The following is a 25,631-nucleotide window of genomic DNA, read 5'->3' as shown; positions in this document are numbered from 1 at the left end:
AGTAGATGGCATGAGCTCCCAGAGAGGCTACCTTTTCAGCCGAATTTAGCTTTGCAGTACAGTTTCACTTCTGCAGGTTTGTTGTGCAAGTTTCGCACATTTACGACGTGTCTGCTGCGATGCAGAACGCAACGAAGACGACATGGGCAGCTGTAGCAGCTGCGAATAGGAATTAGCTTGGGGCAAAATTGCAAGCCTCTGTCTGACTTCTCGGCTGATTCCTGCCTGCCCGGGTGACATCGAGAATCGTTTCAATTTGTCCGACCGATTCTAGACCCATTCTAATTTTCCTTCTGTTTCTTGAAGTGTCATGCATTATGACAACACTTTGAAGAGGTCCGAACACTTGAACCGTGCACTGGCTACGCACTTCGTATTCGTTCAGGAAAATTTTGTTTCATTTAAGATTTTACTTAGAGGGAAGTCTGATTAATCAGTTTTCTTTTGTTTTGGTCTGGCGGGGCGAGTGGGCAACAGACGGCACTTGCTTTTGCTGTGTGTGGCTTGGCGTTCGTGGTTCCGTTTGACTCGCCTTCCAGAGAAATTCCGAGAGCCGGACATCGACAGCCGATGAAGAGAGGCCTGGAGAAAACGAGAGCCCCCTCTTGCACGTCCTGTCAGCCGAGCTGCGTAGGAGCGGCTCATCTTCCGGACGCATTGTCTGGTGGCGGGGGTGCTGTTGGGTTTGGGATGCCCCCCCCCCCCTGCCTTGTGGATTAAGGCAGCTCGCGGTTCCCCTGCTGCCTAAGTGGATTAGGCAGCGACCTTCCAGGACCGTGGGACCATGGTGGCAGCGGCGAAGTCAAAGACCGCCGAAGGCCGAAGATGCGGCGACGATGGCGGCGTTCCGTGGCCGAGTCGACCCTCGGGTCAACGAACAGACTGGTGGTGTGCTGAGTGAAAGACAGCAGTGTTTAATTACTGAGCCTCTACCCTTTCCCACCGACCGAGCTGCGAGAGTGCCCCCACGGCCCAGCGCCGCCCCTGCCGTGGGCGGTATCAACAGTATCCACAACGGTCCGCCTGATTGGACACGTCATTCTTCGAACTATTCCCCAGACAGGGATCTGGGGAATCCGTGCGTTATTTAACGGGAGTTGTTTTGAGGACTCGAGAGCACTCCTGTTGATTCCTGAAGACGTTCTCTTTCACTGAGGTTCATTCTCAGTTGCTCTCTTTTTGTAAATAATGTAAATATTCCTGCATAAACTTCTTCCTTCCTTGTTTTCTACTCGTAACCCCGTCTCCCGCCTTCCTCGTCCCTTCTCCGGCCCGACCACGCTCACCCGATCCTAATACCCTCTGCCGCAGGAAGAAAACACAGGACGCTCGCAGACGTCCCAGTCAGTAATGAAAATGTGCGGAGCGTAGGACAGTAACCGTGCAGAGATGTCATTTGTCCTTCAGTTTTCACACGTGAAACGGCTGAAGCTGCACTCTTAAAAAATAGTAAAAAGGTATTAAGTGCTGCAGTTACTGACACTGGCTTCGTTATACTTTTTTGCTATTTACTATACTACCTTGAAGGTATAGTTAGCAAAAGTAGCCCTTGTTAACTATGGTCGCTAGTTACTACCTAGTTAGTTACCGCTCCTTTAACCCTAAAATAAAGTCAAAGAATATAACTGACACCTACTGTTGATTGGTTTTTGCAATTACACTTCTGCAGGGGCGTGCGGTTAGGGAGACTAAGCGGTTTCTACAATTTCAACTTCATAACTAACGGTGGTATCTTAGCTCACGGATAAGAGCCACTCGCCTGTAACTGTCAGATCTACGGAGTGTGCAAGACGAGAAAGATTTACTTGTGCACGCGCAGTGCGCGTGTCACGCGTGTGTGATCCTTTCCGGTATGTGCTTTTCTTGCATTCTGGACCTTTGTGTGTGACAGGTAAGGTCGTTCGATCTCATCACCTCGTATAGTTTCTAGAAGTAATGCACAATAAGCCTAAACCTAGATGTGTGATTTATGACCAGCACGCTCTGATAGCTCTGACTGGTTTCGGGAATTTGTCTAATTGACCATGTTGCTTTATTTTTCCATTATGCAAAAATTTAACAAGCCATGCCAGCACATCGTATGAAGAACCTAGCAACATACGTGAAAAGTTTCCACTCATTTTCTTCGTAAATGTTGCTATAGCTTTTTGTTTCAGACTGTAGTGCTCTTCACTAGCTCCCTCAGGTAGAAACTTTCCCTAATTCTACTTTTACGTCCTCCTGTTACTAAGATGGTAGTGATCTGTGCGATAAGTAACTGGTTAGTAGTTACTGATGTGCTCGGTGTATCTGGACCGTGGGCTTCACCGCATGAGGATGAAGGGGCAGACTGCGGGGGGAAGTCTTCAGGAGAAGCAGGAAACTTGGAGGTTTATTTACATTATTTACAAAATAGCAAGGAGACCAAAAGTCAGAAAAGGGAAGAAGCTCTGTGACAGCACAGATTGCGGTCCCATTCACATTCCCCAGGCCCCTAGCTAGGGAATCCGAACTCTGGTCGAGGGTCCAATGGGCCTTGAGCCTCTTCCCACGTGACCACGCACACCGCACAGACACACACACTGGCAAGGAGGAACTTGGCGTCTCTCAGTCGCGAACTGTTTGGTTTGCCGCGGGCCGACCAGGCCCAAAGGTCGTTAGCTGCTGTGTGACGATCCTGATCGTGGGAGACGCGAGAGCTGACGGCTCACACCGGTGACCTCTTCAGGTGGGTGGAAGGGACAAATCAGCCGTGACCACCCCCACTTTGTCGGCCGCTCAAGGCGCACGCGGGCAATGGGTTGGCGCCACCGTCGCCTCCGCCGTCGCCGCCACTGGGTCTCTTCCGTCTGTCCACGGGCAGTCCGAGAGAAACACCGCACTCAGCATCCCCGGCGAAGGGGATTAGACGCCTTTGTTCACGCCGTCGCCAGTAGCTGCCCCACGCCAGTGTCTTTCGTATCCCCCGAACAGCAGCGCTTTCGGTCGCGGTAGCCCGATGGCGCCTGACTGGCTCGCCGGTTTCAGCTGGCTGGGCCTCGAATCACAACATTACTTCGTGAATTTTCCTACCTTTCTTAAGAGAGTAATATGCAGGGTGTTTCCCGTAAGTTGTACCAAGGATTAAAAAAGAGTGGCGCACCAGAGCTGGGAGAAACCAACGACATATTGCTTCTCGTCGTGTGGCGCTCCTCAAAGTATTTTTAATTTCTACTTAATAAGCTATGTAGCTAAGATCAATTCTGCAATTTTTTATTATTCACTTTAGGGTCGCGTGTCTTACTTTGAGTTGAAGAGGGGGTAAAGAAAGGTTTGGTTTGGTTTGGTTTATGGGGGTTTAACGTCCCAAAGCGACTCAGGCTATGGGGCGTCGCCGTAGTGAAGGGCTTAGGAAATTTCGACCACCTGGGGTTCTAAATTTCCGAAGCCCTTAACTACGGCGTCCCTCATAGCCTGAGTCGCTTTGGAACGTTAAACCCCCATAAACCAAACCAAACCTTTCTTAACCCCCTCTCCAACTCAAATTAAGACACGTGACCCTAATATGAATATTAAGTGACTCGTGACTGCAGCTAGTGACTACGTAGCAGCCATAACTAACCTTCCCATTACTAACTGCGGGTAGCAGCCATTACTCACTCAGTGGATTAGTAACTGTTACTAAAGGCTTCCCATTACTTACTGCAGTTATTAACAGGGTAGTAACATATGAGACAACCAGTTACTACCCAAAGTTAGTCAGTACCGTAGTACCTTTTTTCTAAGAGTGTGAGTGCAACAGGTCGATACTATCATTTCCACAGGTTGCTCGCAAAAGCACCTCTATTCAGTCGAAGCTACATTCTTCCTTTTGTTCTTGCTATTAAAAGTTCACCGGTATTACATGGCTAACCTGCCTATATGTGATGTACACCACGTATACGCTTTTATAAAGACGCGGGCACCCTTTGCTGGAGCGAAAATGTGAACGAAAAAATTCGTGGAAAAGTGGGCGTAAATCAGCCACGCATCACCGGAGGAGTCCTATTCCATCGTTTGGGCAGCGCCCACACTAGGCGGTACAGTGCTCTGCATACGATAAACCAATGGCAGCGATGCCCTTCCAACGTGCGACTCGGCAGAGCGTGCAAGCACAAGTTCAATGTCGCTCACTGTTTCCCGTCGCACCAATCAAAATTAAATGACGATTCTCAAAGAGAGAGATCTGCCTTCAAACTTAATGGCCACCAATCATTCCTCTTTATTACCTATTCCTACCAACCAGGCCCACTGTAGTATGTTCTAGACTGGTGTCCGAAATCCGGATAGCTCTTTCGCTGGCTCTAAAATGAAAAGGTGGATGGCAAGAATGCATTTCTCCGTTACAGACGCCAGACCAGCTGTATACCTACTTGTGTCGCACGCTTTCAATGACTTTTCTGTCTCGTGCAGGGAAGGCGGATTATTCACGCAGATAGTCTTGCTTGTTTTGTGCGCAAATATTTTCTCTAACCGAGTAATCCGTGAGCTTAAAACTTGGCTTTATCGAAATTGAGACTGCACACGCATTTTTTGCAATGCGTCGCAGTAAAGCCCTCTAAACTTGCGCCCATTAAGAAAATTACGAATAGCGTATACCTCTTTGCGTTACTGCATCTGTACTAAATGGGCGCCGCCCCGGTGGCTCAGTGGTCGTAGCGCACGGTTGCTGACGCGAAGGACGCGGGTTCGATCTTGGCCGCGGCGGTCGAATTTCGATGGAGGCGAAATTCTAGAGGCCCGTGTACTGTGCGATTTCGGTGCACGTTATAGGGCAACTGCATAGGTTTTAGAAAGCGATGAGCTTAAAAGGGTCGAATGTGTGAAACTTCCAGGTAAAGCAGGCGAAGTCCTTTCGGGCTAGCATTTGAAATGGTGACGCAGTCGCCGATTAAAATTGCGACGGCCTTCAAGCTTCTCCGCAGTGCACAACGCCAAGTGGGGGGACGCATGAAGACGTCATCGAAGGTATCGATACATTTCCAACGCATAAGCTCCTGCTTTGAAGAAAAAAAGCCAACACTACCGAAGGCAAATTCCGCCAAACGTTGTTTGGCAGCATCCAACAAGGCAATGCAGGGTGTGGCTGACGACAGCGGTAATTTCAAATCATACCTTCCGTGACGCCGCACTAAACTTCCCCGCATTTCTTCAGAACTTTGAGGAGAAGCGCAAAATTCAATCGTCAATTACGTGATTATTTTATATACTAGTGCAAAAAAACTTGGCATGCTTTACCCACACCCTATATAGATTTGAACCCCGGAATATCGCAAAATTCTCAAGAAGTGGTGCACCTGCCCTTTGAAGAAGCCCAGGTGGTCGAAACTTCCGGAGCCCTTCACTACGGCGTCCCTCATAGCCCGAGTCGATTTGGGACGTTCAACCCCAATAAACCAAGCATCCGTACTAAATAAATGACTTCTTCGGCCAGGTTCCCCTGCACTGCTGTTATAACGTCATGCGGAATTGGTTTGGCTGAACTTAGACAAAACGAAGGTGCATACGATACTGGCCACAGGAATCAGATTGCAGTTATTCGGTAAATACTCTATAAAATTCCAGACACTGCTCGTTTTGAGTGTACTTGGAGCAGATTCCAAAAAATTCTGGAGCTGAGTGCGCCGAGGTCTTTGATTATCACTCGGATCGTGGGGTCCGAGAATTAGTCGACGTTTTGTGCACGAAGTCGTCTCCACGAGACTGAGCTGTCACTGATGGAGCATGTAAAACCGGCGGGGACATGGCTTATTATATGACCTCCTTTTTTTGTTTTCCTCTACTTTTTCTGGACGCGTGCGTACACTCCTGTTTGTTTTTTGTACCCTTCGCACGTTTCCTTTTTGCATTTTATTGGCAGGTCGGTTTTCCAGTTTTCTCAGATTAATTTTCTAAGGCGAAGAACCGAAGTCCCCATATGTTGAAAATAAGTACATTGCGCCGTTATTAAAACACACTCCCAAAATACACGTCCTCTTGTGGAAAAGTTGGCTAGCAGACTGAGGCTTCCGCTCGACCCTTGTTTATTTTTTTTTGTATTTTCAGCTGACCTTAAACACAATTCTGACGTCTCTAATATTGTCTTCTGCTGTTCGTGGTAATAAAGTCCCATTGGTTGCAATGCGTGATTTTCTCGTTAATAGCAAAAATTTGCAATAAAAGACAACCTCATTTCAATTACGGTCCCCGGCAACTACAACGAACAATTTTTACCTCTTGCCTACCTCTTGCCGTGAACTGACAGTATTATATCATTTTTTTTTACTTGCAGCTCATTGTAACTTTACAAATTCGGAGACGAAAAAGAAATGAAATGTTGCTCTAACCTGCGGAATTTATGTCCTGTGCATTTACAGGTCTGGATCCAATATAGCGTTGCATACTTAAATCTGCCCATTTTGAACAGTACGTTTTACAAATCTTCCATTTTGAACAGTACGTTTTATAAATCTTCCATTTTTACTAAGTGCAGGAGGCCCCAGTCTTACTAACTACAGGAACTACGGGACCACTACCTGAATATTCTTGCAAATTCCTAATGCGTACTGAAATAAACGTCCCGAAAAAAAAAAGCATATGGAAAAGGAAGTGTTCCGTTTCATGGCCGGGCTATTGCCTTTCACGCTTGCCGGACTTCGGTCTCGGCCGAGTGCGGTTTCTTTGGTACTAGCGCCATTGTATAAAATGAATGTCAGGCACCTTGCATCGCGGTGGCACCTTTTTTTTTTTTCGAAGCTTCGCAACGTCACAACGCCGCGACCGGCCGCGGCGGTTGAATGTCTTTGGCGTTCACCTGCTGGTCAAAACTCGCGGGATTGAATCCAGTTCATGAAACAAAAAAAAAAAACGTGCACGCAAAGCAGGAAACGCTCACAAGCATTCATTCGTTTTAAGTTTCTGCATATTTTGCTTACTTCGCAGGATAATCTGGATCTGAGCTAGTTGGTTTATAATTCATAACGCACGGGTCTCCTTGCTTGTCCCTCGTTGGCTGCTGTTTCAGGTGTTTACTTTTTTGTTCTTCCTTCAAATATTAGAACATCATAGTTGGACACTTTAGTGTACTATCACTCTCAACTGCTAAATATAATAAGGGAGTAATTACTCATTGGAATCCACCCGAGCGCAGCCATACGGCTACAAAGGAAAGCTATACAGCTTTCTCAGAAACTTCGTAGTTGAAGAAAAATTCGTCCTGGTCCGGGGTTCGAACCCAGGACCACCGCTACACCGGAGCAGTCGCTCTACCAATTGAGCTAACCAGGACGGCAAGCTTATGGTAGGACGAGAGCGAATTGATCAATAACTCGAAGTGGGAACTGTGTTGGTCAAATGTTTAGGGGAATCCCCCAAGGTGGAGTAGATTTGTAATAAGGGAGTAATACCCGGACCAGGACGAGTTTTTCTTTAACTACGAAGTTTCTGAGAAAGCTGTATAGCTTTCATTTGTAGCCGTATGGCTGCGCTCGGGTGGATGCCAATGAGTAATTACTCCCTTATTACAAATCTACTCCACCTTGGGGGATTCCCCTAAACATTTGACCAACTGCTAAATATGCTGCCACTGCTGTTCGCTTCTCTTTTTTTTTATCGTGGCCTATTGCATAGGTTAATTTTATTGTTCTGATCTGTGCACAACTGCATACTGCCGCAAATTTCAAATCTGGCTTCGAGCCAACACAAAGTTTTCCTTTTTGTTCCTGCCGATTTCTATTTTGCACAATCTTAGTTGTCTCCGCACACTCCTTAGCGTGTGTTGTGCTCCCCTAAAGTGACAACAAAAGGCGTGTCCGCGTACAGAAAAAAAAAAAACTGATGCGTCTGGAAGCATCCCCGCTTGTTTCGGCTCCCTGGCGTCGCAAGGCGCGCACCATTCACCTTTCACGAGCATCGGTAACCACCGCATGCTCGTCGGCTGACAAATTATCTTACGCCCGAATTAATGCGCTATGGTGGCATAGTCACCATGGCTCTGTTCTGCTGAGAACGAGTTTCTACTGAGAACTTTTGTTTCTCGGCCACGGTGACCGCATTCCGATGGAGGTCAAACGTGAGAACGTTCGTCGAGTGCTGGCATTCTCGCGAGGAAACAAGATGAAAGGAAGGACTCCGAAGCCCGCGCTCCACGGTGTGTCGCATGTCCCAGGCGTAGCTTAAGCGCGTTAAAAATCAATTGTTTAAAGAAAGTGCACAAGGACAAAAGGAAGTGCAGAAGAGTTTAAGCGAAATTTTCAACCCCGCAGCGCGGCAGCGCACCCAGCACGGCCCAATTACAACGCTTCGAGATGTGATGTGAAGGAAAAGGGAATCTCTTTTTGCCCTGTGCCGTGCCCACGTTTCGTATAGGCGCCAACCTCGGTTCCAAAATAAGCGCAAGCGGCAGCGTGCTGATGGCGTACGCATGTGAACGAAGCAATAGCAAACTCGCCGTAAGGAAAGCAGCCTTAACCAGGGTTTCTTGACAAGAGTGCGCTAAAGCCACATGCGTATTCAGCCTGCTGCGAAAAGCTTTTTTTTTTTTCAAGCTCATGCATCAGACATTACCTTTCAAAAGATTACAGGGCGCTAGAGATACGTTTGTGCTACATGGTTTATGGGGTTTTAACGTCCCAAAGCGACTCGGGCTATGAGGAACGCCGTAGTGAAGGGCTCCGGAAATTTCGACCACCCGGGGTTATTTAACGTGCACTGGCACCGCACAGTACACGGGCCTCTAGAATGTCGCCCCCATCGAAATTCAACCGCAGCGAACGGGATCATACCCCGCGTCTTTCGGGTCAGCAGCCGAGCGCCATAACCACTGAGCCACCGCGGCGGCCGCGTTTGTGTTAAGGTTTGAGAACTGCCACTTCTGTAATCAGCCAGATGTCATTGATCATTCCTTCGCCTTTTGTCGTAATGTCGTTCCCTTCTAGGAAATCTTCAAGCAGGACTGTAACAAAGCACGCTGAGAACACGTCATGCAGCGTCCTATTTATGCCTTCACAGAAAAACACTAGAGCAACTTGCAACCTTATGGTCTTCAAAGAACTGTTCAGCCTCTGGAAGAGCCGCGAAATAGGCTGCCATGCGCAGTCACTATGTCCGACTCCCTCTTTTCCGACAGCACTGCAAAAATTCTGAGGGCACTTAAAGGGACTATGCAGTAAATTAATTGAGATTACGTAAAGAAGAGGAGAGATAATCATTGAATCACTCGTCACCCCAGCGCAAGAATTTTCGAGCTAGCATCAATCACAACGAAGATATAGATGATTAAAAATTACGCTCCTCCTCTCCCCCTCAACTCGTACACGCGGAGCACCAGGAAAAAATAAAAGGTCTGTTCGATTCAGAACTGGTTCTCTGCACTAATTCTGAAAAAGTTCCGTTGGTGCCGGCGCGGTGCAATTCCAGTTTCTTGGTGCAGGTGCAGCGCGTCAGCAGCGTCACAAATCACTGGTGCTGAGATTTTCAATCGAGCGCGTGCACGCACAGGCCTTGTCGTCTGCTATCCGGTTCTCGTCCGTCGTGGTGTGTTGTGTTGCGGTGCGTCGCGTCTGTTTTTCGTGCCTCGTGGAGTCATGGACTACGACATCGCCGAATCCACTTTTATGGAATTTTCTGAGTCTTCAGACAGCGAAGATGAGGAAGCCGACGTGGTGCTTTCTTTTGCAGCAACACAGTTCGGACAGACCGCAACAGAATCCCCAACTACTACGAAAGCGTAGTAGCTAGGTATTTCAGCTTCGAATTCAAGAGGCTGTTCAGGCTGTCGCGAGAAACGGGAAAAACTTCCTTTAGTTGGCCATTGATGTTAACAAGCAAAACGTCGACTGCGCGCGTCGTCTGCTTACGCCGTCAAACACGTGCACCACTATCCTGCACCTCCGTCTCTGAGGGTGCCGCGGTTCTTTGCACCCATGGAGGAAGGAAGTTCTTTCCTTCCTCCATGTTTGCACCGAAGCGGCACCACGACTGCGCCAAAATCAATCGCGGACGGTGGTGCAGGGGGCGCAGGGGGGGTGCAGCGCACCGTGAACCGGTTCCGGCGGTGCAGAGAACCACGGCTGAATCGAATGCAGCTAAAGAAAATAGCTCTGGGACTGGGCCCTGCCCATGATTACGTCATTCGCTGACGTTCGGCTTGCGACTTCCGGTTGTCGCTCCCAGCATCCCAGCAGCAGCGTCGGCAGGGTCTCAGCGGTCTCCCTTCGCCTTCTTGGATTGCGGCGCGCTTCGGATTTCTTTGCTTGTCACTGCGACAAAGGCACTGCGAGTGACTCCCGAACTCCCGACAGAAAGAGGCGGCAGAGGTAAACTAAAACCATATGCGCGAAGGCAATGCCCTGGCTCACGCTTGCCCGAGGGGGTCGCGCGGCGGCTCGAGCAGACGATTTTCACGGCTACCGGAAGCGTGTCCGTGACGCCGTGGCTGCCATGGCTCCAGCGAATGACAGCGTGTGGTGGCCTGCCGACGTCACGGGACTAGTGACGTCTATCTTCCCAATTTTAGCTTCAAGATCGGTCACTACAAAGACACCAATCGGCCCGCGGGTGTTAAAAAACACGGTTTTTAAAAATTCATAAGAAATTGCCGGCTCAGTTCCGAAGACTCATACTTGGTGTGAATGCTTCTTCGCATCATTTCTAAGTATTGAAAACATTTACAAGTGACTTTAAGTTCATTGCATAGTCCCTTTAAGTCTGCTTACGTGGAGGAATGCGAAAGCATGCATTTTGAGGAAAGAAAAGGGCGCAGTAGCTCTCGCATCTCGGTGGACATCTCAACCGCGCCTATAGGTTTTAGAAATCGACGAGCTTAAAAAGTCGAATGTGTGAAACTTGCAGGTAAAGCATGCGAAGTCGGATCCTTTTGTGTTAGCTTTCTATCGTCTCAGTATGCTGCGGCTAACAACCCGGTATCACAGATAGAGGTTGTTGATAAAAGAAAGTTGGACTTGTTGTTGCAACGCTATGATTGGAAATCTTTCCTTGCAAAAGTTCCTGCCAGTCACGTGTATGAATCTTTTATTACCGTTTATACGCAGACAGTGCACTCTTGCAAAAACGTAGTCGTCTTAAAGCAACGAAAGCCGGGATGCCCGTGGATAAATGGAAATGTTCTAACCGCGATAGCTGAAAAAGAACTGGCCTGGGCGCGTTGTCGTCGCTCCCCTAATAATCAGCATCTTCGTGAAGCTTATAAGATGGCTCGCAATAAAGTCACTGCTGTGCTTAGAGGTGCCAGGCGAAAGCACTTCCAAGGTAAATTTTCTGAATTTAGAAATAACCCGTCCAAGGCTTGGTCTGTGGTTAACGAATTAAGGGGTCGTCCCCGGAAAGGCTCATACCAAACTATTGCTAAGAATTTCGGTCCACCATCTATAACGTTAGCAGACCAATTTAATTCCTTTTTCTCGTCTACTGCAACAAGTTGCTCCGGTAATACTGCTAGTTATTGTATGCCACAATCGGTGGTTGAGTCTGCCTTCCTGCCTGAGTGTACTGAAGATGATAATCGTCATATCTTATTCAACTTCAAACAGCGCAAGTCGGTTGGATTAGATGGTGTGTCTGTGGACGTCCTTCGCAGAAATTTCGAGGCCCTGAAGAATGTTCTTTTAGCAATTATAAATAACATTATAGCCACACAAGTAATACCGCCTGGCCTCAAGGAAGCGCTTGTAGTTCCTCTTTTCAAAAGCGGACAGGTTAATGTTGTCACAAACTACAGACCCATTTCGATACTTTCGTGCATTGCTCTGATACTTGAAAAACATATTTTTTCACATAATGCAGAGCTTCATTGATGCGCACAACATACTGTCGCCTAATCAATACGGATTTACTTGCGGGCGTGGCACTAGGTTAGCATTAGATGAATTAACCGATTTCCTTAATACTACTCTCGAAAGTAGTGCATTCGCTTGTGCATTATTTCTAGATGTATCAAAAGCTTTTGACTCCGTAAACCATAAAATATTACATCATAAACTTCATAGCCATGGCTTCCGAGGGCCCTTCCTAACTTACCTTGAGAATTATTTGCACGGTCGAATCCAAGTAGTAGTTTTCGGAAATATTAAAAGCAAACCTAGACAGTTGACCGCTGGGGGTCGATTTTAGCTCCCCTTTTATTCAAGCTGTACGTTAATGATCTCAGTCAAGCAATTTTTCACTGTCGGGTGTTTCAATACGCAGATGACACGCTTTTAGTATCTCGTCATACTAATTACCATCAAGCCGTGGCTGAATTACTAACTGACACTGTAAATGTTATCAGTTGGTACCGTAACAACTTAATTTCTATTAACCAAATAAAACTAAATTAGTCTGTTTTCACGATCCGCTGAAATCTGTCTCTGTCATCACTCCAGTGTTTCTTCATTCTCGTCTGTGTAACAATTTCTCTTGCTCTCCTAATCCATACCTCTCAAGTGTCAATTATCTCGGTGTCCATTTCGATTCTAACATGTCCTGGAACACTCATTTGGCTAACGTTTGTGAAAGGTTGCGCAAAATAGCCTGCCTGCTATATTCTATTAAAGCACTATGCCCAATTTACATAAGGAAAACAATAGCACATGCATTGGCGTACAGTGTGCTGCGATATGGAATTTGTTCTTTTTATTTTTGTTCAGTGTTTTGGCGCAACAAAGTGAATTCTTTACTAAAATCTATAATTCGGGCTGTGGTGTATGGTGTGCACATTACTAATAATTCCAACCTTTTTTCATGCTCGCACATGCCTTCGTTCAGGCTATTATTCAAAGAAACTGTGATCCTTATGTATGTATGGAACAATGAGTTCTGCCTCCCGTATGTCCCCGCCAGAGCATTACGTCCACGCGACCGCTTTACCTTGCCCAGAATACGGACAAGATATGATAAACGTGGCCGTGCCTTTTATGTACCTGATGTGTTGAACGACCTGCCAGATAATGTTTTATCTTTCAGCACTTGGAAAGAAGTGAAATCTGCTATCTTTGATTTGTATGTGTAATTTTGTTTCTTTTCTTTTTTTTCCTTTTTTTCCCGTCCTTTCTCACTGCCTTTCCTTAGTTTCATTCTAAATTTGTGCAGTATTGATTAACTGTGCCGTTCTCTGGCTTGCTCCATTCTGCCGAGCACTGCCCCACAAGCCCATTGTTGGCTTGGGCAGGCTCGTATTTGTACTATGTAATTTTTCAAATAAATAATTTTTATTATTATTATTATTATTTGAAACGCTGACGTAATCTCCGATTCCAATCGCGACGGCCTTCATGCTTCTCCGCAGCGCACAACGCCAACTGGGGGGCGCATGATGACGTCATCGAAGATATGAGTACATTTCCAACGCATAAACGCCTGCTTTGAAGGAAAAAAAACCAACGGCACTGAAGGCAAAGCCCGCCGAACGTTGTTTGGCAGCATCCAACGAGGCACGAAAGCGAGACACCGCTGACGGCAGCGGTGATTTGAAATCATACCTTCCGTGACGCCACACTGAACTTTCCCGCACACCTCCGGTGCTTTGAGGAGAAACGCAAAATTTAATCAAACTTGGCATGCTTCTTCTCAAATTCTCAAAAAGTGGTGCAGTTGTCCTTTAAAGCGTGCAACTGAAGGTGCATATGTCATCGGTCCGATCCGCTGTCACAAGCTAGTCTCCAAGTTGACTAAAACATGTAAGCTATATGCAAAGAGAAATGATATGACACCAAGAAGTTGTGTATTGTTGGGGGCCATAAAAAAATTCTCGTCCCCATAAAACTCAACGCCCAACCGTGCGAAACTACCCGCTAGGCAAAGTGCACAACGCATGGGCGCGCCCTTCGCTAACTCCGCACCGACCGGCGCGCTCGCGCCATGGCGCGAGCACGATGAGGTAGGCGTGCCTGTCACAACTCCGCCATATTGCGCCGGCCGGCGTGCTCAGCGAAACTGCTGGAAATGCAGCGTAGTTTGGCAAAAACTAAAAGTTTCTCACCTTTCCATTGTCGGAAACAGCTGGAGTGTCACGAACCGCGCCCGAACAGCAGGCAGGCCACGAAGCGTGCGCGCCTTTTCAGGAACTGCGAAATTCAAGGCACCGGCCGGCATGGCCAGCGGAAACGGCTTGAAATGCTCAGTAGTTGTGCAAAAAATTTATCACCTTGCCGTCGTCAGAAACCGCACGAGTTCCGCGTCGAAGACGAACACAGACATAAAAACACTGAGTCTGCACGAAAAGACAGACGCCACACGCTCACAGGCGCAGCCGACCGTCTCCTGGTTGCGTTCTGCCTCGCCTGCCTCGTCTGCCCGTCAGGTGGTGGGTGGTGGTTGCTTTGGGATATTCTGGGGAGAGGATACTGTACGCGGGTTATGTTACCCTTAGTCGTCGGATCACTCTTAGCGTCCAGGGGAGGCGGGAAGAGGGGACGTGGGGAGGGGGAGTGGGGGGGGGGGGGGGGGTGCAGTCGGCGTTTGCGTCGTTCCTGCTGTCATGGTCCGGGTCCGGAGGCTCAGGTCCAGGAGGTCACAGGTCCAGGAGGTCACAGGTCCAGAAGGTTGCAGGTCCAGGGGGCTGCGGGTCCGGAGGCTCAGGTCCCGGAGGTCGCTGGTCCAGGGGACTGCGGGTCCAAGGGTCCCCGGTCATCCGGTCACCCGCACGCTAACGATGGCGGCGCCACTAAAAAGACGGGTTACTAACTGATCTCTGACGCAGTACCTGGGGTCAGATTTCTCCAAGTGTCCGCTCTTTATGAATCCCTTTCTCTATGCCTTGAAGGAATAGAGGGAGGGATTGGGGCGTGTAGCTTACTTGTCACGTGGCCTGAACTCTTTGCGATCATGTCACGTGACTTCATATGACGTCACATTACAGTATTGTAACATGACTTTGGATGCCGTCACATTGCATTCTTGTCATGCGACTTGATATGACGTCATATTCATCTGATGCCATCACTGATAACACTAATTAGTGTTTGTGTTATCTAATTACACTAATTAGATGTACTTATTAGTGGTAATTTATTAATGTTATTTCGCGTTAATTAATGCTGTGACGTCACCATCTTCATCACGACATATTAAACCGATCACGTGACTTTGCATGACGTCGACTTGTGACGTCACATGTTGCAGTTCTTTTCGGGCATATTTTTTGCTGACACGTTTTGCGGACATGACATTTTCACGCCACAGGGGTGGCGTGAAAATGTCCTGGCGGGATCGCAATAATGCGACCTGATTATGCACAGCGTGAGCGGTTTCAGGGCTGAAATTAAATGAGTATAAATGCAATGAAAGAAAAGGTGCCGTGCAAAATTTTTGAAGCTGGCACCTTCAAGTTTGATGTGAAAGTGCTCAGTCTCTCAAACGTCGCGTCTTACTCTGGGGAACCGATTAGACAGACCCTGCTTGAGTAGAGCCGCCCCGAGGCTACCATGCGAATCTATGTTGCGATAGTGCCTTGGGCAGAAGTAAAAGTTAAATTATAACAGAGTTCGAAAAATGTTGCACGTGTCTGCCGCCACCACCCGCATCTCTGATGCCGAGCTGGAAGGGCGCTTCGTGTAATTGTTGAGTTCTTGTTAGGGGATGAGTGCACGGCAATAAGTGGGTATTTAACTTCACCAGAACTGGAATGTGCCATTGATCAAGTGCGGCTTTCAAAGACACCTGGACCTGAGGGACTTTCAGGTGTTCAACTTAGCATTCTCACCAGCAGCTTTATACTATTGAAATTCTCCCACAGTCTTCCAGAAGAATTCATGTTAATTATTTCAGAAAGCTAAGAAATTGTGATCTATAGCGGGCTGCAGACCGATTGCGCTATCTAATGTAGACTGCATGATTTTCGGAGAAGCTTTGTCGATTCGGCTGTATTTTACAGTATCAACTATTACTGTATCTCAGTTGTTGTGCAGGTTAAGAGGCCGTTCATCACAAACTAACATACATAGAGCCCATAGTGCGGTTCAGCGGCAACACTCGCGGGCACCTGTAAATGCTTAAAATTGACCCCGAGAAAGCGTGTGCAGCTGTTCGTCACTATTTTCGTCACCGGAAGTATGGCGGACGCCCCGCTTACGCCATACTTCCGGCGCTCCTCGAGCGCTATAGTTTCGATCGCGTGCGGGAATAAGCATCGGATTTCTTCGCGCTGCAGCGCTCTAGAAATTGAGTTTTTCTTCGTTTCAAAAATTGAGATGACATCGTCTTGTTCACGGCATCAAACTCCCAACTGGGACTAACCACCCAGCTATGATAATTAAAAAGTTAATTAGTGGGGTTTAGTTAATTACCTGAATAATTAGATGGGTGTTGCAGCATGTATCGTGTCCGCCTGGGCAGAGAGTGTGATCCTACACCTATTTTTTTTTTTTTTTTGCTATAATGTACCCATTATTTGCAGGAGTTTTTGAAAGTGTTCGCTGAAACACCCGGTATATATGTCATGTCCCTAAAGCATCTTGTGGGCAGCAGCGCTGCCAATGAGCATGTAAATCCTCTGGGGAGCTTGGAAAGCGCAGCAGTAAGTTTGAATAAACACACGCGCATAACAGGTTTACACTGAGTGACTTTGTATTTTTAGCTGCAACATGGGAAGTCCACTTAGTACGATCCTCAGATACAGCGAACGCAATCCACACAACCATCAGGTTCGTTTTAAGTGGGCTCGACTGTAATAGATTAATGCCCACATACGCGGAATTGGTCATTCTCTGCTTTATATTCATAAACCGCTGGGAGTTATCTCTCTCCTGGCGCAGTGGTGCAGCGGTTAAGCAATGCGCCACTGCCCTGCGATGGCAGGTGCTGCCACCCGTGGGGCTCATGAGACCCAGGTTGCTCTTCCCGAGCAACCTCTTGCGACTAATCGCTAACTGAACTGCCACCTGCCACGCTGCTCATTTTGCTCTCAATTCCGTGGGCAGGTTGTGATGACGCCACAAGGTCACATGACTTAGGTGGCCCACCGGCCCCGTAGTAGGGCCCACTAGGTCAAGATTGGCGAGAGAGACAGCGGCGAAATCGGTAGGCGGGGATGTTGGTGTTTGCGCACTAAAAAAGTGCAGAGACTAACGAACCTGAGCACACACAATCGAACGAGGCACCGAAGCACGAACCAGCCACAAAACTGCAATGAGTATGTGCCTGCTTTCTTTACGACTTCTTTTCGCTGTTGTTTTGAGTAAGTTCAAGCTTGTTTCCCAAGACAGTTTTAGCCATTTGCCCTATTGAAAGCAATGCAGCCGCACTTGGGCTCGAACGCTGTCAACTTTGTCCATCCGCTGGAGGAAAATTAACCACATTTTCGATATGCAACACGGGGCGCATTCGCCTTTTCTGTCCAGGGGTACACATATGCAACGCAAAAGTCCTGAAAATCGTCCCTCAGCTCAACGCGCAAACTTTAACAGAACTACCACCGCTGCATAACTACCAAAGGCACGGAGCGCGCGCGAAGTTTGAAGCTGAGCATGGCAGAGATCAAGCTCTACCGGGAATTTGCACCCCCGACCATTTGGGAAGTCTACGCGTGCTGTGTGGCGCCAGGTTAAGAAAGTTTTTTTTTTTCTTTTCGGCCGTACATGGGGGTTTCAAAGTCCAGCAGCCGCACGTGAGCTATGGTACAATCTAGTGGACGGCTGCGGATCAGATTCGACAACCCGGGGTTCTTTAGCGTGCACTGACACCGCAGTGTACTTTCTAAGCGCTTCTGCATTTCGCCTCCATCTGAATGTGGCCGCCACGGCTGGTATATGCGATCCCACGACCGTTGCTCGGCATCTGAACGCCCAACCACTGAGCCACCGCGGCGATAGTTTTTTTTTTTTTTTTGACAGGTCACACTCATGGGGGCGGGGGGGGGGGGGGGGGGGTACGGGGGGGAGAGTGTAAAACGCAAACTTCTAAACTAAAATGTGCCTCCAGAATAAAGTGTCTTTCCTCAGGAATGCATATCAGCACAGTATGTAATCTTGCAGACACAGAATAGGCTGTTGTTACACAACATGGGCTAGCAGTGAGTTAAAGCTGTACCGCCCTCATACTGTATTTATTTATTTATTAAAAATACCTCAAGGGCCCTCGGGTGAGAGCTTTACATGAGTTACAAGCCGCGGAGGACAAACACCAATTGTGAGCAGTGCATGGTTATTTTCTTCTTTATTTCTTGTATTTCCTCACATACTAGGGCAAACAGCACTTTAACCACCTTGGCTTGGCGACCAAGCCCGCAGCTTGGTCAGAGGTATCAGTCGTTTTTGCGTGTTTAATGTATGTGTGCTTCATGAAAGCAATAAAGTTGGAAAGGCTTTCCGCCAAGTATCAATGTGTACCATTAAAAGCAAAGAACACAGTGATGGCTATTGTGCGAGCGCATGCCACCACTCGCTCGAGACTTACAATCTTGACAAAGGAAAACAAAAAAGGCCGAAGGGTCGCATACCACACTTCTGACTTTTCTCCAAGAACTGGCCGGGAATGCCCAACTTACGTCTTCGACCCTCACAAGCACAGCTCAAGGGCAATTTCAGCAAACAGCCCCTCCCCTTTCGATAGCAAGGTGGCAGCCGCTATCGCGTGACGCGATGTTGGCCACCCACTAATGCACATCTAACGATATACGACGATATCTGTCGAGTACGAAGTTTTCGATATTTACACCGACACGAATTGACACATCTCGACGTAAGCCTTGCGCGACAGAATGTGCGCGGCAAATGCTGATCCTGACTGCAAAATTCATTCATGCGTCTCCCTTCTTCCGTTTTCACTCAAATTTCCCTTTTCGCTCTTCTCGGCGGCTTTCGTGTAGATGTAGGTGCTCGACGGAAGTGTTCGAGCACTGCCGTCCGTGCGAGTCATCCTTCCCCTTCCTGCGGACCGCGCGCCGGCAAGGAAGCTCGTCACGTCGACTAGTCAGCAGGCGCGCTCATCTGCCGTAGCGTCGGTGACGCGATTAGCGGGCGGCTTTTTGTCGTGAGTCACACACCGGCAGCGCGCGAGGCCGCGGACGTAGTGTGGGGCCACCTGTCAACGGCGACGCGAGGCTGCGCTCTGGTTTCCCCAATGCCGCTGTGCGGTTGCGTGGGCGGCCGGGCGAAGGCGCTAGCTCACTCTGCCCAGAGAGGGCGCGTGTGCTCGTACGAGCGCCACGCAGCGCGCAACGGTCAGAAAGCAGCAGGAAAAAAAAAAAGTAAAAAAAAAAAAAGAGGAGGGTACCGGGGGCGCTCGGAAGCGCGCATAGACAGAAAAACAAACGCGAAGCTTCGCGCCAGTGAACGAGCAAGAGAAACCAGTCGCCGGCCGGCGGAGCTTTCGGAGCGGGTCTAAATCGAGGAGGAACCGGGGAGTTTGAACCGACGTGAATCTCGGTCGCACCCTATTTTACTTGAGCAGCAGTAGACGCTGGTCTGCCCCACGATCTTCTATTTTTTCCCCTTACGTAACGCCGTCGCTCCTTCCACTTCTCGGACAAGATGTCGCACACCGTGACGGTGACGAGAATGACGACCACAAGCAGCTCGCCAATGGTGATCAACACGGGATATGCCTGTAATATCCAAGGGGCCCTCAAGATCCTCGAAACAGTGAGTTCTTGCTGGACACCGTTTATATGTATCTTAGGTCCATTAGCACTGAATTTTCGGCGTGCTGAGGCGTTCCCTGAACGAGATTCCTGAACCGAAAGAGAAACTCAGCCTTAGCAGCAGCGCATTTTAAAAAAAAGATTTCTCTCATTGGCCACCAGCGCACCGAAAAAAAAAAATGTTATTTTTTATCATTCAACGCGACTAGCAGGGGAAATGCAATACCTTGCTTGGGGAGCAATATGGTCACGTGTTGAGGCGTGGCTCTTGAGGATGTAGTCGCCTGCTTGTCAAAGCGGACTCTTTGACTCTCCTTACTCAACGCGCTGGCGTGCTTGCGAAGCTGCTACGCATTACGGACGGAGCCAGTTAACCGCGCTTTGGAATTTGCGCGGTGCAAGCCGGGCGGGGTGTGGCATATGCTGGGCGCGAAAGGTCAAGTGAAGCGTCGGACGCAGCGGAACGGCGGAACGGCTGCTCGTCTGCTTCCATTTTTAGCAGACGAAAAGTGGAGCGCATCGCCTGCGCGCGCGCGCTCTTTGGGGTACGGAATTGATTCGCGACGCGCCGGAGCCCCAGAGCTGGCACCACTTCGGGAGGCTGACCCTCTCCGGACGCCTCTGGCTGCCAGTTCTCGCTCATTTTGAAGAACTTTGCGGTTAGAGCGGACAAGTGCGAAATTTGCGTCACGAAGGCTGCGCGCGTGCTTGTTTTCACAAAATGACCAATAGCAATAGGTGTAATTTTACCTGCTTTCTGCGGCAGCGCGCTGCCCTTGTGCTCAACTCGTTTTGAGCCAGTCGGCGTCGCCGTCCGGTGCGTTATGACAAAAGTTCGCGGAGCGTTGCGCTGCTGGTTGGTTATTTGCGCCACCCGAAAAGTTTTGCTTGCGTCGCAGCGCTGAAGGAGCTGGGCCAAGGAGACAGTTGTGTGCTGCCGCAAACAACTGTTTTCTTAATCGCTATGTCCGTTGCCGGCCTAGAGTCCTTGCTGCTTGTTGAACCGTTATGCGTTAATACTCTTTGCTGTGGTGCTGCCCTGTGTAATTTAGAATAGACTGCAAATATTTCCGGACACCGCGATGTGAGTTAAATTAATAAAAGTTACATTCTTGTTCCGCGAAAATTTCGGCACCTGAAAAGCGCCTTTTTTTTTTTTCGCTCTACATTTTCTTGCTCGAATCGGCGTGCGTACCACCGGCGGCAACTGCGTCACCCGTCGCCTCTTCTGTGCGATTCGCACATCGTTTCCATCTTTATCTCGCTTGCAAAGTATAAAAAAAGAAGACCGGTTCAGCGGACGGACGTGACCGTGGCTTAGCGATGAGCTGGACAGAAGAGGGGCATTTATCTTAGACCACTTATCGCCTTTGCGCGATGGTCTGCTTGCGGCAACAGTCGGGGGAAAAAAAAAAAAGAATAATCTGACGAAAGACAGAAAAGAAGATCGAGAGCGCAGCATGAAATACATAGCCTCGGATGTTCTGAAATACATCTGTAACAGTGTGGGAAGGGGGGAGGCGATATTAAAGTTGTTGTTGCCTTAAGCGATGGCACATACCAACGGTGAGGGATTGGCCAGGGTTTGGTGGATATTAAAGTTTAGGAATCGGAGAGCGGTGTTTTTTTTTTTTTTTGCAGTGTGTCCGCCTTTAATTGGGCGCACTCAGAAGAATAAAGAGAAATATGTGGAATGGCTATATATGGTTCCGAGCCTCATATCACTGTAATAACGTGCACTTCTTTTTGGGAATAAAATTGAAGTTGTTCTTGCCGCTAGTAGTACAATTTTCAATCACTGACCGGTGACCAAATCGCCAGAATGTGTCTATTCCCAACGCGCAACTGAAAGAGAATGGGGCGCACAGAATGGGAATCACGCACACGCGCGAAAACAAAAAAAAAAATGAGAAAGAGAGAAAGCAATTTAACTGCAACCATTCTGTGTACTCATTTTTTGGCACTCATAAAATCGTGCTTAAGGTGCGCGGATTTTCGCTGCTTCTTCGGCTCCTTTGTGACAATGGGCAGGAAAGGTGCGTTGGAGGCGTGGCTACCGTCCCGTAAATGCGTTGCATGCTGATTTCAACGACGAAGTCACTAGACGGGTGGCGGGTGTTGTGGAGAAAATGTTATACTGTTGAATCTAAAGAGTAGTGCAAGCTGGTGCCTGTAGATGCTAAAGAAGGGAGATAATGGACGATTTGACGCGAACGAGACAGCGGTGATTACTGCGTGTATGTGAGGGAATCGGGATGGCCCTAGAGTGCTGGAAATCAGTCGAGAAGTAAGAAACAGTATAGGTGCGGAGATTGAGCAGGTATTCCACGTGGCAGTTGTCGGAATGCACGGCCGTAAGGTTGGCGAAAGGCAGTGGGAGGAGAGTCAAAGAGGCACCCGCGATCACGCAACCTTTTTTGGCATTTCAGGAGACATTGGACGCCGCTCCTGTGGCTTTCCGCGAAACGTGAGGCACGGTCCGCAGCTCCGTGTTGTAATTGCACTTTCAAGCATATTTATTAAGGCTTCGTTTGTTCCGCAAGTTTCCACTTATTCCGTTCCTACTTAATTTCAGCGAAAAGTAGAGCCGCATTTTTGTGCGTGTTTGTGCGCGCTTCAGAGCAGCCTAAGAAGAAAAATGTGGCTGTCTTTTTGGGGTGTACCAAGGGAGTTCCGAGCGCTCAGCATTCGCAATGATGTGACGATTCCCCAAAGCAACGAAACCCAGATGCACGGGGTAAAGGGAAAGGATCGAAAAGGTAATAAACGCTCCCCCGCTTTTCAGGGAGAGGAGCCAGAGATCTGACTCCCGCAAGCAACGTGCGCTGTCGGTGTACGAGGCGGCGCCTCTTGCTGCGCCTTCCTCAAGGCACGTCGGTGACTCATTTCGGCGTTCGCTTTCTGGCGCGCCCACTTATAATACCATAACAGTAGGTTTCTCTTGAAGGTACTCAGCGAGCACTGCAAACCGTTGGATGGACAGTCAGCCAGGGATCACCCCGACCGATTATTTTCCTTCTTCCAGGCCCACTTGTATATTTTAGCTTCATCTGCTTCATCTTTTGTGCCCATCTGAAATACGCTGCATTCTGTCAAGAGTACATAGGAAACCAAAAAAAAAAAAAATGAGCTGGTCGCACGCATGCTTTGCAGTAAAAAAAGGGGAATGCTGGAGGGCCGATAGAGAAGAGTACAGTCGTGCCTCGTTAATATGGACACTCGGGTTTCCGAGAAAAATATATTTTCAAACAAAAATAACACGCTATGAATAGGGTCTGCTTGTCTGCACAGTGGTGGTCAGTGAAGTTGAAATTAAACACAGTTTTGGGAGCCCCAAGGCCATTATCGTGGTCGCCATTATGCTTCAAATAATGTGGTGCAGCTTCATGCGCCCACTGATCTATGTGTGAGACGCTTCACGGCGAACCATCGCTAGATGACCTAACTCCCAATTTAACCGTTCACTTCCCACGACTCAGAAGGCTGGCAGCTGCTGAATAGGCTTATGTAGCACATACTGCCGGGAGTTTTCTTTACACCCATTCATGCAATATGGCGAATGGAAAGGGGCGTCTACTCGGCAACTTTGCATCGTAAAGCATGATAAGCATGATACTTGGAAAGGAAAGGGCCTCAAGAAGTGAATTCGAAATTCTCCACTGCATTACTCTGGTTTTCTGCACTCAAAATGTGGAAATTGAGACATCCGATTGCGGCAGTAGATTTTTTCTCCTCGCTGTTGGTATTTACGCGGCAAAAATGCATGGGCCCCAATGGGCTTTGTGCTTATTCCATCTGTCCGTTGTCCAGACAGCGAGTTTCCATGTTAACGAGGCGTAAATGAATTGGAAAAGTTTGGTACCAAACCCCAAAATTGTCCATAATTCGAGTCGTTCATATAAACGGGGGTCGCATCAACGAGGCACGACTGTGTACGAACTGCTGCTGGTGTATGGGGAGAGCGAAGGCGCGCCTCACTGGCCTCGCTCCTCGTGCAGTTGCAAGCGAGGATCGCCTTCCTCTCGCTGTTATCGCGAGCTGCAATCGATACAAACAGGCACCGTGGCGCTGATGCCCTGTTTATACCGAAACTGACAGGCCGGGAGAGGGCAGGGGAGCCGCGTAGTGATTGACGCCCTCGTTCGGGGTAGGCTGGCTGCGCGGGGTGCTGAGCCGCATTACTCTCGTCCATTGCATCCGACCGCGCTCGCCGTTTCGTTTATACTGCGCTGGCAACAGATATGCGCGACGACTGTCGACTCTCCGGTCACTGGGCGGGTTATCCTAATCATAGTTTGTTGTAATTGTTACTGCTATTCAGCCACACTCTCAGCGTGGGCGTTCTGCAACGGTCTCGCTGGGCCGCGTTTTCGCTCTCGCTGGCGACCGACTCTCGAGGAACGGCGGGCGAGCGCAGCAGAGCCGGCGCTGCCGTCACCTCCCGCGCTTCCCACGCGCTCCGACTACGCGCGTCCGCGCGTGGGTGATGCCGAGCGTGCGCAACTTCGGGCGCGGCTCCAGCGACCCTTACCCGGGAAGCGCCTGCCCCGCGCCGGTCCCGGTCGTGGAGGGCCGAAACTTGGCGGCGTATGTTGAGCATCCCGCAGGCAGACAGACAGACGCCGAGGCCCTCACCGCGCGCCCATGCCGAGGCCCTCACCGCGCGCCCATACTGACTCGGTATTCCTTAGTGACCTCTTGGGCAGCTCAATCGGAAATGATGAGGACCAACTGACTGACTCCGGTGCACGAATTAAATTTAAAAAAAAAACGCTCTGATCAGCACCACCCTTCTTCGGCACCTTGCAGCAACTTCCAATTGCACATTTTCGCGAGACAGTGCCGCCAGTTGCTGTTCTGTTTTCACGGCTAACGCGTTCGGTCGATTGCGCACTGTCCCGTTATTTGCCCGCTGACTGTGCAGGGAAAAGTGGCTCAAGGCTGTTCGGCCCACGACTGCGCGCTGCTTTTCTCCCGTTCACTGTGTGACTCAGAAGCGCCAAGCTGCCCCGGATACTGTGCGCTTTCTTCTTCCACCTTATCACGCCAGCAGCGGCGGCCTAATTGGAGCGACACAGGTCGGTCTTCAAGAACGAGTGCCTCGCCGATGTAATACGTACGGTGATGCTTGCTGCGTGACGGGGGCACGTGTACTGCATCGTTGCGTAGTTTTCATGACTAGATTTGAGAAAGATTCAGCGTGTTCGTAACAAAGAACAGCAATAAAAAAAATGTGCGTATTGCACTGCTCTGCGTGCGTGCGCGTGCGTGAGAATCTTGAAAAGGCTGCAAGGTGATAAGTAATTAAAAAAGTACAACGCTGATGTTGCGGCAGCCAGCTGCCGCTGACATAGCTAGCTGGCGTCTGCCTTTCGATTTTTTTTATTTTCACGCTTGGCGTAGCTACGCGCATCGCAGCCGGGATCTCGCGCGGAACTGTAGCGCCTAAAACTGGAGAGCGCCACTCGAGATCACACGACATACGCACACAGTGTCCGCGCACTCGAGCCACCCTGGAAGGTTTCCGCGTCTTTCGAGCAGCATCTGCCGTCCAGGGAGGCACCTCGGACTACGCGCCTCGCGGGCCACTCCGTGTCCGCATCGTATCCCGAAGCGTCGCCGCGGCGATGACGCTTCGCTCTTCGTCATCCATTCGTTACGCGATGGAAGGCGTCAGGGGGGACGTGCGTGCTCCACTGTCCTTGAGAGCGGAGCGAAAGGTCAAGGGAGGAGGCGCGATCCGCAACGCGGAACAGCAGCGGGCCCGCGCGAGAACCGAGGCGCGAGCGGAAGAGGAAAACAAATGCACAAAAAAGCGCGCACGTCGTTCCGGAACGGGCTGACAGCAGCAGGTGTGGCCAGTGAGGCCGCGCAGGCAGCATCGCGATGGCCGCTCGTAGCCGCTCGCGCACCGCGCCCTCCCGGCGAATCCATGCGGGGGACGGGCCGACGCCCTGCAGGCATCGCGCTTCCCCTTTGGGGAGGGCGCACTGCATGCGCTGTGCCGGGCGGTCGATACGGCCGCGGCCCCGGTTGTTGCCACTGGGATCTCGGCGAACTCCAACGCGGGTCGTTGGGAAAC

At 49.4% G+C, this 25,631-nt stretch overlaps 1 protein-coding gene and 1 long non-coding RNA gene across 2 annotated transcripts in view; one reads left to right on the top strand and one right to left on the bottom strand.

The window, feature by feature from the left end:
• Positions 1–2,084: 2,084 nt before the first annotated feature.
• On the bottom strand, positions 2,085–20,033 carry LOC149351269 (uncharacterized). The gene is made up of 3 exons (XR_016290564.1): positions 19,776–20,033; positions 13,952–14,576; positions 2,085–3,016 (listed from the first exon to the last, which is right to left on the bottom strand). It is a non-coding gene; the product is annotated as an uncharacterized LOC149351269 (long non-coding RNA).
• Positions 19,005–25,631, top strand: part of LOC149351268 (uncharacterized) — a 26,256-nt gene continuing 19,629 nt past the window's right edge. The window contains exon 1 of the mRNA XM_089580556.1: positions 19,005–19,550. Within this exon, the coding sequence (XP_089436682.1) occupies positions 19,440–19,550 (111 nt within the window). The 5' untranslated portion in view covers positions 19,005–19,439. The remainder of the gene's footprint in view (positions 19,551–25,631) is intronic.

The sequence above is a fragment of the Amblyomma mixtum genome, chromosome 3, assembly GCF_055824585.1.
Source record: "Amblyomma mixtum isolate Tamu chromosome 3, ASM5582458v1, whole genome shotgun sequence".
Classification (NCBI taxonomy): Eukaryota; Metazoa; Arthropoda; class Arachnida; order Ixodida; family Ixodidae; genus Amblyomma; species Amblyomma mixtum.
This window is presented reverse-complemented; position numbering and strand designations above follow the sequence as displayed.